Here is a 12383-nt window from a genome sequence, read left to right as displayed (position 1 = left end):
ACCAAGTTCTGCTATACTAGAATCAATGAGTTAAGAACAAATGATTCCATTTGCTAATCTCCTAATTATGCTAATCGTAGATTAGGGATATAATAGTGTAGTTGCTTAACAAATAAGCAAAAGCTTATAGGTTAATGCTACAGACTACACACATTTCCTCTACCCCCGGCCAGTAATTTTTTTAGCAGACTGGCTAGCAGCCCAGCTCAGTTTTGGCTTGTGCCAGGTCTGGGACCAACCCCCGCTGTGGCTCTGTATTTAAAGTATATCAGGAGCCAGGTGGGCAGGCAGCCTGGCTCAGTTTAAGCTCGCGCCGGGTCCAGCTCAGACCCACCCTGCACATGGACTTCTGCCACCTCACGCTGCTCCCTCTGTATCCCTCTGGTCCATGAGGCGAACTGGTTTTTAAACTGCTCTCCTCGCAAGCCAGCACCCACCTAGCACATTGCACTGCTGCCTTTGATACAGAAGCAGCAGCGTGAAGTGGAAGGGGGCTCCTTGGGAGTGGAGCCGGAGAATACTGGCTGCCAGCCCCACCCCCGGGGACTACAGAATAGTCAAGTAACCAATAAGAATTCATAAGGTTAGTCAACTATTCAATTAACCGATGTTTAACATCCCTAGCTCAGATCAATTTATTTCTGAAGTAGACCAAAGACGTGTCAGTTTAAAATACACTTTTAACCCTCTTTAAAATATTTAATAAATATAGAACACACACTTTGGGCTCAGACTCGGCAGCAAATATTATTATTAAAACATAATATGCACTATACCTTGAAAGCTTTGTTTTTCTCTTCTTTTTGTTGTTTCTCCACCTCCACATGGCGTGCTAAGCGATCTAGAGTTGAAGTAACCCTTTCCTTCTGATAGTCAATGTGGTCTTTTCGCTTTACATTCCTCTACAAATAAAAATAAATCTTTTATTTTGTAATCTCTAGGCAATAAAAAGGTATAAATAGTGTCAAGCAAAGGTGGTGTGCAGGTGCAAGAACATAAGTGAGTGCGGACACACCAATTTTAAGTTTCTATGAGCTACCTAGTCACTGGTTTTATCAATTTAGTAGCATCTGTAATGTTTGTAAAATATTCTAGCTCAAATTAGTATTGGTGATGCCTGCCCTCTCCTAAACTGGCCAGATCACTAGAAAAGAAAGCTAGTTGCCTTTGATTTCCCAGTAGTTTCCACAGGCAGCAATTTTAGCTTGAGAAAAACTGTTGCCAACACCACAGTAGAGTGACATAAGCCATGACCATATGTATAGATGTGATTCAGTGAAAAGACAACAGGTTCTCTTGCTTCTCCCTAAGAGGCAAATTCCTTCATCTTTTTACTCCATTATACTTGTAAAATAACAAAAACTGAAGTAAAATCATCAGAGCTTAAAGAAAATGCTTTCAGTTTCAAGAAGGGTGAAAGTTATGACACAATAAGGGAGTAGGGTGCTTTTGCCTTCAACTTCACAGTAAGAAGAACAGCAAGGGATTTTAGAGAGCTTGTCTAAACATTATCTTCGTTTAGGACAATAATAATGCTTTATGGCCTCTTATCATTGTATCGGCCCCAAGATTTGAAAGGAACAAAATGGATGAGGTAACGTTTTTGTGGCTGGTCCAGAACGCTCTGGATACCGCCTTCAAATAAAAACCTTAGAGAAGACTCAGAGGAATTTAAGGACATCTCACCCACCCACCCCAGAACCTTTCTACAAGCTTCCCAAGATATTTAAACAAGGAAACCCAGGAAAACCCATCATATCTGGCCACATCAGTTGCACTATAGGAATATCAGGACTTTCATGAACCATCCGCAAGCCACTCACCAAACAAAAAGGCTAGTTTCCTTCAGGACGCAACCAACTTCCTCCAGAAAAGACTCCACATTAACAGCCTTCTTTAGAAAATTATCCTTGCACCTCCCTATATACCAATACCGCAATGATTCCTGCTTCAAATATCTACAAGACAATGGACAACACACTTATATCCTCTCCAAACATGGTCATTTTATCCTCACCCACAATAATTTTACATTCAACAACAAACATTTTGTCTAAGTCATGGAAATAGCCATTGGTACTATACTTGTTCCCAAATATGCAGCCTCTTCATAGCCCATCTTGAGGAAGAACTTCTAGAAATATGCATCACTAAGCCAATTATATATAACCTAAACTCTCTCATTTTTCCACATCTTCAAAAACCATCACTCATCTATCAAACTCTCTAGAATGCTCGCTCACCAGCATCAGCTTTCTGGACATCATGTTCAACTTCAACAGTGAAACCCTACCAGATGACATACAAGAAACCCATATGTAAGTGGGGGATTTCTCCAACCACAGTAGGGAAATGTCTCTATGACAGTACCACAGCTAAACAGAGTGACCAAAAGATGTTCTGGTATCCACTCACCCTGACTTTCTCTCTCAGCAGGACTTGCACCACAAAGGAAGAGCTAAGCTCAGAGGTTCCTGGGTGTTCACCTCAGTCTCTCCATAGACAACTCTGAACATGGATGAGGATAAACCTCCCTGAAGGTATTACAGAAGCTGTTTTGTTGTTGGGTTGGTGAATTGAAGTATTAAAATAACCACCAGTTTGGTGGGGGAAAGAAGGGGATTGGCTGCCCCATTCTTTGTAGGATTAAGCATCTTCAGTGTGTCCTCTCTCTCCTGCCCCAGGATGCTGGTGAGACACTGCAAGTCATTTAAACATATATGCAATTTATTTATACCAAAAACATTTCCGGGGGGGGGGGGGGGGGGGGGGAGGAGGGATTAAAAAACACTTTCAGCAGAAGCAATGAGAGGAAATGGCTTGAGTAATGTTCAATGCAGCAGTCTCTAAAGCAGAACGAATTTTACAGTAACAACGGAAGTTACAAGTCTAGTCCTCCACCTAGATGTGCTGCTATGATGTTGTTGGTATGGCACTCACCCAAGATGGATATGGTCTCCACAACAAAGACTGTTCTCCACCTTTAGTTCTGGCCTCCTGTCATGCCACCTTCCCCTGTGGGTCTGGCACTTGATACCTACCCCCTCAACAGATTTTGGCATCTCCCTGCCCCCCTCTACAAGTACACACAAATTTCCTGGAAGAGCAAGAGACTCGACCCATCAATATCATTACAATGCTTCTTCAGAGCAGCAACCAAAAAAAAAAAGATTCCCCAGCTCCAAACTGCTTTTCTGGATGTTGCACCCGCCCTGATTCTGCTCTGCGCTGGAGTGCTAGCTCCATTACTGTGCTCTGGCAGCTCCAGTTCATACAGAGGATAGGCCGTGGGCTCTTAACTCCCTCATTGGCCTGCTCACAGTGTTCATCCAGTTGACTTCAAGTGCTGGCCACTCTCCCCTGGTCTGGGGACCTGTCAGTTCCAGGAACCAGATTCCTCTTTGGCCCTTCTTCTTGCTCCCAGTGTTGAGAAAGGGCCAACCACAAAGCCTAACGAAGTTTCAGTAAGGGCCAGAAGGGCTCTCTTCCATACTGACCACCACACTTACTAAGGATGTAAAAGACTATTTGACTATCTGATAAGCACTTGCTTATCAGATAGTATTCTGACTAGTCAACTACTCAATATCCCCTACCCCTTTCCTGCCTATCAAATAGCGGCAGCAAACGGGATTGAAGGGGTACTTCAAGGTGGCAGCACTGTATAGCAGCACTGCCACTTTGAAACCCCAAGGCAGTTTTTCAAAGGGGCAGCCGCTGCATAGCTGATCTGTGGATCAGCTGTGCAGCGGCTGCCCCTTTAAAATGCCACCTGTGCACCTCTCAGAGTGGCAGTCATGGAGCCCGGGGTAACCAGGGGAGTCCCCAGCTGATCCAGGGTTCTGGGGAAATGCTCTATGGCAGCCGGCCCTTTGAAATGCACGGAGGCAGCATTTTCAAGGGGCAGCCGTGGAGGCCGGAATCAGCTGGGGACTTCCCAGCTGACCCCGGGCTCCATGACTTCCCTTTGAAAGGCGTAGAGTTGGCATTGTAAAGGGGCAGTTGCTGCACAGGTGATCCGCGGATCAGCTGTGCAGTGGCTGACCCTTTGAAAAGCTGCCTTGAAGTACCCCTTCCCCTGCTTTGCTGTCTCTCTCTGAGAGAGGCAGCAAAAGGCGGGGGGAGAGATATCGACTAATCAACTAGTAAAAATACTATCCAATAAGCAAATGCTTTTACATTTAAAACTAGTCTTTTACATTCTTAATATGAAGGTCAATTTCACACTCTCTGTAATTGGTGTGTGAAATTCCTTTTGTAGAAGAATGACTATTTTTGAGTGCCCAGGTGGGTTGAAATGTTTATGTGAGTTACCATTTCTGATATTTGACTTGTGTCCATTTATCCTTTGTCACAGAGACTGTCCAGTTTGTCAAATATACCTGGCAAGAGAGGCATTGCTAGCACTTGATGGCAAATATCACATTACAGGATGAACAGTTGTATGTTTTTAAATTTAGAGACTAACAGGGCTACCCCTCTGAGACATATACTTTGGTTTATACACTATTAAAATTCTACATAAATAATTTTATGTAGTTCTGGGTTTCTATTGGAGGAATCATTTCTACTGATAATGCCCAAGAATTAAGTATTATAAATATACTTACATGAACATTAGAGCTGCTGCTAGGTTCTTCATCATCACTGCTGATAAGGTTGATGCAGTCAAGCACTGGTCTCAAAGGCCCTTCCTAAAAGAGGTTTTTCATAAGTATGATTGCTTTTCTTGAGGTTAAATGTCTATGCACTAGTAATTGGAACCAGTGTATCGCCAACATGGATACAGTATCCATCAATCATTCCCTGGCATTGTTCAATGTACTACTGAATCATTACTATTACATCAGTATTATTCCAGCCAAAAGTGAGGTTTCTGGAAAGAATGGCACTTTCCAATTGCCCATTGTGGTAATTTTCCATCTCAAAGAGAATTCACATGCCATTGTGAGTCTGCACAGCTTTGGCACAGCACATAGCCTGGGGAGGGCAGGGTGGCGGGCTCAAGTCTTCCCCCTGAATAACAAGTATACATGCCCCATACTGTTCAAATCATGCCAGAATAGGAGAAGTAAATTTACATATGTAGCACATCAAACATTAATTTCTGGCGAATCTCAGATCATTTTTTATAAGCGTCTTAGGCTTTTTAATCTAAAATGTTGCAAGATGATCTTTTCAATCTCCAGGCTGCTGTGAGAGTGTCTGTAGCTACTTGCAGCTTTTCCCCAGAACATCAGACTTAAATTAAACTAATTAATTCCACTGCTATTATCCAGAATCCTATCAGTGAGGGAAAAAACTCAGCTGCACTTTGCTCAGCCAGACAGTGGTAAAAAGGTGGAGCCCTGGAGCAGCCTCTAAGAACTCCCAGGGGCACTTTCTTTTCAAGAAGCTATTGGAATAGTAGGGCTGGGCTTCACATGATCATTGCCCCAATAACTACTGGCACACTTCTGCCCCTTCCATTTTCTATCAGCCTCTGGCTAGTAGATGTCTATTACTCTCTCTATATATTAAGAATGTTAAGTAGCAATTAATAAGCTAATTGAGAAATCGATGGAATTTCCATCAACTACTCGATTAGCTGATAAGGGGGTTATCTCCTGGCAGTGGCACAAGCAGGGACTGAGCAGTCCAAGCTCGTGCTGGGTCTGAGACCACTGTGGCTCTGCTTTTTAAATGTAGTAAGAGCTGAAAGCTGTCCTAAAAAGGAAGATTTCCCTCTATTCTTCCATATTTCCTTCTGTCATAGGACTGCTTCACCAACAAAGAATTTAGGTTCATGTCCATGTAGTATTACACATGCCGCACTCTCCTCATAAAAATTTAGCAACACACGTTTTTAAAAGTTGTGTTCAGGTTTCAACAGGCATCAGTATTATGTACATACATAAATTACATGACAGTGAAGACAGAGTCTTGTGCAAAATTTGACATTACAGGAGGGATTCTGAGTCAGAAGCCACACAAGAGCATTCTATAATCCATTCTGCAACTGTGTGTGTCGAACAGTACTCTACATCCTAACTAAACTGCTATTTGACTTCTACTCCTATTCATCTCCCCTATCTCTATCAGAGAATACAAAGTGAAATTGTGGTGCCATTACACAATGAGCTGCACACCTGACTTCACAAGTAGTCTGACTGAGTACAGTGGGATTACTCAGAGTAATGCTCCATTTTACTGTATCAAGAATATCAGAATATGACCCCCAGTCTATCCACATGCGTGTGTTGACAAAAGCTAGCTTTGCTCCATTGATTCTCTTATTCAACTTTAGCTGAGATGGACAGAACCACCAACTATTAATGAGGTGTGCTAAGGCTCCTTGTGTTTCAGAAGAGTCCACTGAGGAGACTCCTGCCCACCTAGAGAGATGTCATTATAGGACTCTGGCCTCAAAGCAAAACTCTATTTAATGCAGATTTTCTTAACAGAGGCAGATCAGTTTAGTTTAAGAATTAAGCTGCTTTTTGAAAGCAAAGATTAAAGTAGTATTTTCATATGCTCTGAAAATTTGAGTTTTTAAAATTATATCAATAATTTAAGATATAGCTGAGATAATTAACATTACATATTCAATTCTTAGAACATTTTACATAGTTAACTGGTAAAAGTATCTATAGTTATTGAGTCAATATCTACTTACAGAGATAAACTCAATGTCATCTTCACTTTCATCCCGTGTTCTTGATTCACACTTTTGAGCCTTAGTGGAACTGAGAGACTCCATTATCTGAACAAAAATAAGCCAAAAAAATGCTTCATCATTGACTTCATTTTCCCCATTGCATAATCATACACTTCTATAATAATTTGGTTAGCTTCCCCTCCCCACCCCAAGCTATATCCCAAAACAAACATATCACCATTGTTAAGTGGTAATTAAACAACAACAAAAGAAATTTCCAAGTAAACAGAAAAAAAAAGGTATTTTCTGATCTAAAATTTGAATACATTAACTATTAGTATTGGCATCTTCCAAGCACTATAAAATATGGCCTTTTCTACACAGGTAAAATACTAACTGGTACTTGTAGTGCAGCAGCTGCACCAGTAGTAGGTAAGCTCCACTACAGATAAAGCTCACGCATTTCTACCACTATGTTATGAAAACTCAGACATGTTTTCATAATATGGTGGTATAGAAGACCAAGCTCTCTCCCTCTATTAATAACATCAATGAACATAAACACCATCAAGGGGCTCATCCACCTGCACATCCACTAATAGGATCTATGCCATCAAGTGCCAGCAATGCCCCTCTGCCATCAATTTTGGCCAAACTGGAAGTCTCTGTGCCAGAAGATAAACAGACACAAATCAGACATCAAGAAAAGTAACATAGTAATACTGTACAGCAGAGGAATATTTGAACCTCCCTGGACATTCAGTAATGGATTTAAAAGTAGCCATCCTCCTTTTAAAAAAAAAAACAGTTAGAAACAGCTCAACTCCGATTCATTTGCAAATTCAAGACAAGCAAATTAGGCCTGAATAAAGATGTGAACTGGCACTACAAGGCACTACAAGGGCAATTTCCCCATCTTGATAGTCACATCTCCCCATCAGCTGTTGCGGAGGAGCCACCTCCCCAGAGAGCAGAGGAAACAATACGGGGTGACACACAATCACCAGGCGCCACTAGTTCCACCAGCGCCGTTACCCGGCCCAACGGGAGGATACGCAGGAAGAGAAGGGAAGCACGAGCGCGTCACTGCCCTCACCCCCCGTGAGCGACCCCAAACCAGTGACAGGGGCAGGTTGCTAAGAAACTGCCCCCGCGCTCATTATGCGGTACCCTCTCCCCATAATGCTACGGGCGCATTTGGCAGCTGCCCCCGGGCCCGGCCCACAGCACAGACGCAGGGCGGTCGCGTGCTACACCCACAGAGGACTTCGCTGCTCACAGAGAGACCAACGGCCCCTTAAACCGTCGCTCACCACGGAACGGTAGCGCTGCCAGGGCCCGCCCCGCCGCCGCCGGACGCATCGGCTCCCCAGCGGCCCATACAACTCTCCCGCGTGAACGCCTGGACCAGCGCGCGCTCGGCTTCCTCCGAACGCGGGGCGGTGAAGACCCGCGCTGCCTGCTGGGAGTTGTAGTTCCTAGAGCATGCCCGCCCCTCCGCAAGCTGGAGCGGTCTTCATAGAGGTGGTGTATGGGAGAGCCAGCACAGGGAGCGGCTAGAGCCCCCAGCAGCCTGCTAGCGCCTCCCTGCGCTCCCCTTCACTGCTGCTGCTGGGCCTTTTCGTTTCATAACGTGTTCAGTGTGTGCACGGCTTACACACAACAATGGGAGTAGGTGACTCAGGTCATGGCATTTGGGATGAGCAAGGCAAGGGAGTAGCTCTGTAACTAGAGAGGACAGAGGGCAAGTCCACACAGCAGGACAAAAGTCAAATGAAGCTGCACAACTTCAGCTATGTCAATTGCATAGCTAAAGTCAAAATAGCTTAATTCAGGTTTTGGAATGCTCTTTCTTCCACTTCCCTTGCTTCTTGTGAAATGAGGGTTACAGGAATTGGAGTAAGAAGTCCTTCTCCTTGCCCTTATTTCGAAATAATGGTTTGCTGTGTAGAGGTGCTCTTTGTTATTTCAGAATAACATCAGTTTATTCTGAAATAACACTGCTGTGTAGACATAGCCAGAGTGTCCTGAAGTAGGGACCCAAGGAGCGGACGAATTGAATTACACTGTAGTTAATTTCTCTGTTAATAAAGCCCAAAACCCAAGGGGATAGTTTTTATTCTACAGTGTGAGGAATTTGTTTTAGAACAGAATGGGTAAATCCCCTACTCACACTTAGAATCAGTGATATCTTGTGGCAATGAGTTTCACAAGCTAATTGTGGATTGATGAGATAAAGTATTTCAGTTTGTTACAATTCCATTTCCTTTTTGTTCCCTTATTCTTGTAATAACAGAAATATGATTATTTTTATTTTACCTTCTGTGTCCCATTTATTATTTTATTTATTTCTATAATGTCCCCTCTTTATTATCCTTTCTCAAAACGAAACAGTTGCAATTGCTCCTGATAAAAGATTTTACATGCTCTATCATCTACCTTTGGTCTTTTCGTTTTTAGAGAAAGCCCTAAAAAGTGACCTAAAGTGAATTCAAATATTCAAGGTGAACACATACCAGTGTTTGACATAATCTATATATTTTAGAAATGTGCATCTGTCTGTCTGCCCAGGAGATGGCGGACAGGGTGCATGGCCTTCCTGCCCCTGGCCACCAAGGAGAAACTAGAGGGCAGGTTGCACAGTCGTCCCCCACCCCCACTGCAAGGAAAAAGAGGGTGGGTGTTGTGCCCCCTGCCACTCTTGGGGAGAAGCTGCCAGCCCTTCCCATCCCATCCTGAGACCCTGCCCCCCCTCCTGAGTTCCCATCCCTTTCCTCTGAGCTCCCCCTCTTACCAATCCTCTGCCCTGATTCCTGCACCTCTGCCCTGAGCCCCTCCTCACCCCCAGCCTGACTTTTGCATCACCCATGCCTATAGCCTCCTGTCCTGAATCCTGCACGCTGCCAACCCCTTGCCCTGAAGCACCCAGGCAACACCAGTTAAGTCGTCTAGTGATATTATATGTTCTGTATATTTTTTCCATCCTATTGCTTACATATGATAATGTTTCATTTGCTTACTTTACAGTGAACAAATGTTCTTACTGATCTGTCTTTAAAGAATGATGCACAGGTTCTTTACCTGAAAGATTTCCACATTTAATCTAGAATCCAATTACATGTATGAATAAACAATTTCTTCCGATGTACATTACATTTACTTAAAATTCCATTCCATTCTGTCATTATGCTGACCGACTTTTGTAGGTCCCTTCAGAATTCCTTACAGACAGCTCAGTGCTGGCAAGAACCAGGGGAAAAAGTGAGCATGTGGCTGGCTGCTAGGATGAAGCCTAAGACAGGTGCCAGCAAGGGCCAGGTGGTTGCTGGGACCAAGATAGTTGCTGGAGGAGCAAGAAAGGAGCTCCTGGCTGGCTGCTAGGACCAAGTAAGGTTTGAGCCCAAGGAGGGCCACAGGAAGGTAGTGGCTCCAGGGAGAAAGTCCTGGGAGTCCTACCAAGGTGGGACTACTTAAAGACGGAGTCTGGGAAGGACTAGAAAGACACCAACCAAGGAGTACTGAGATGGTTCCCCAAGGGACTGTACATCCTGAAAGTGATCTGGTCTGATTAATACACAGTACATGTGACTCGGCCAAAGGGCTGTCTCTGGAAAACTCTGAGAAACCATCAATGGGTTGAAAGACTGCAGACAAACCTAACCAGAAGAGGGCACTAGTGAGAGGCTTGTGCCACCCCATTAATCAGATAAGAGAATATATTAAATACCACTTATTACTCTAATGCAAATGCTTTGAGGTCCTAACAACTTTTGCCATGATGAATATTGGCCAACTATGCCTACTTTTGTTTTCTGTCACTCTGACCAGTGGTTCTCAACCATGGGTCTGGGTTCCCCCAAGGAGCCAACAAGCAAGTTTAAGAGGGTCTGCCAAGCACAGTTGGCATTAGAGGTGCGGGGCCCAGGGAAGAAAGCTGAAGCCCCAGTATTTGGGGTTGGACACCAGGATTCTGAGCCTTGCCCGAGCCCTGTGGTGTCAGGTCCTGGCAGGTGCTCTGCTTATACTCTTCAATGCTGGTCCTAGCTTTTATATGTAGAAAAAAAAAACCAGTTTCTGTGACACAGGTAGCCATGGAGGTTTCATAGCATGCTGGGGGAGGATGAAGAGGGACTCAGAAAGAAAAATACTGAGAACCTCTGCCTTAGACAGTTTCTGATCTGTGACTATTAAGTTATTTAATCATCCAGTGAAAAGAACTCTCTCAGGGTATGTCTACACTACGCTCCTAATTCAAACTAGAAGGATAATGTGGGCATACCACACTTGCAAATGAAGCCTGGGATTTGAATTTCCCGGGATTCATTTGCATAAACCGGGCGCCACCATTTTTAAATCCCGACTAGTTCGAACCCCGTGCTGCGTGTAGCCACGTGGCACGGGGTTCGAACTAGCCGGGATTTAAAAATGGCGGCGCCCGGTTTATGCAAATGAAGCCCGGGAAATTCAAATCCCGGGCTTCATTTGCAACTGCGGTATGCCTACATTACCCCGCTAGTTCGAACTAGCGGGGTAGTGTAGACATACCCTCAGGAGCTTGTTGGAAGTTCTGAGTAAATTATACCAAAAAGTTGTTCCTTATGTACATTGTTGTCATACTTAATCATAGTTGGGAAAATATTTTGTTTTTGTTTTTCCCCCACATACAATACCCAGAGAGCCATTGTAACCATGCATTTTTGCATTACAACTGAGAATATTATATTCAGGTCATGCTGCTGAGAAATAGGGCAAATATATCCCCAAATGCTGGTGATTACTCTCCCTTAACATATACCAAACCAGCCACAAAAGTAAATGTCTCTCTCACCTCAATGGCTAACAAGAAGTCAAAAAACAGTTAACGGAGGCATTCCAGTCTATCACCCTAAAAACCACTGAATTTAAAGGCAAGTGGATCTATACAACCAGTCTAATCAAATAAGTTCTTCTGATCCCAAAGGACCAGCCACATACCCAGGGCAATACAGGCAGTCCCCGGGTTACGTACAAGATAGGGACTGTAGGTTTGTTCTTAAGTTGAATTTGTATGTAAGTCGGAACTGGTACATATTGTAGGGGAAACTCTAGCCAAACATTTCTCCAGAGCTCAGTTTTATTCTCCCACACCTCACTTCCCTCCGTCCTTTATTCTCAAGCTGAGATGTCTGCTGAGAGAAGCCGCTCCGCGTCTCCCTGGTCTGCTGGGTGGGGCGCTAGCTTCGCGTCTCCCTGGTCTGCTAGGGGGAAAAGCAGCTAGTGCGGGGTTGCCTCACCCCGTTTGTAAGTAGGGATCCGATGTAAGTCGGATCCATGTAACCCGGGGACTGCCTGTACAGAACTCAGATCTTACCCCAACATCATGCTGTGCCAGTCCTTTAATATCTAAAATCCAAAGGTTTATTTATTGAAAGAAAGGTGAGAGTTAAAATTGGTTAAAGTAATCAAATACGTATAATAATTGCAGCGTTCTTAGTTCAAGCTATAGCAGTGATGGAATAAACTGCAAGCTTAAGTCAAGTCTCTGGTTGCTCCTAAATAATTGGAAGCACCTCAGTCTTTTTGTTAGAATGCTCTCATTGGGATAAGTCCATAGTCCAGAGATTTAAACAGGAAGGAGGCAAAATGGAGGTGTTTCCAGATGCTTAATAGCTTCTGCAAGTGGAGACAATCCCACTGTTTTTACTGTGGAAAATTACAAGATGGAGTCACATGGGCGAGTCACAAGTTCCTGTGTAATTTTGCTTAG

The 12383-nt window shown here is 43.9% G+C and overlaps 1 protein-coding gene across 1 annotated transcript in view; it reads right to left on the bottom strand.

Annotated features, from left to right (window-relative positions):
• The window catches only part of ZNF451 (zinc finger protein 451), a 56475-nt gene extending 48391 nt beyond the window's left edge, over window positions 1-8084 (bottom strand). The window contains exons 1-4 of the mRNA XM_089777096.1: window positions 7951-8084; window positions 6656-6742; window positions 4611-4694; window positions 777-902 (exon numbers count right to left, since the gene is read on the bottom strand). Coding sequence (XP_089633222.1) covers window positions 777-902; window positions 4611-4694; window positions 6656-6739 — 294 coding nt within the window. The 5' untranslated portion in view covers window positions 6740-6742; window positions 7951-8084. The remainder of the gene's footprint in view (window positions 1-776; window positions 903-4610; window positions 4695-6655; window positions 6743-7950) is intronic.
• Between the last annotated feature and the right edge of the window lie 4299 nt (window positions 8085-12383).

This window comes from Pelodiscus sinensis, chromosome 3, assembly GCF_052426305.1.
Source record: "Pelodiscus sinensis isolate ZL-2025 chromosome 3, ASM5242630v1, whole genome shotgun sequence".
Lineage (NCBI taxonomy): Eukaryota > Metazoa > Chordata > Testudines > Trionychidae > Pelodiscus > Pelodiscus sinensis.
The sequence above is the reverse complement of the archived record's forward strand: the minus strand, read 5'-3'. Positions and strand labels throughout refer to the sequence as shown.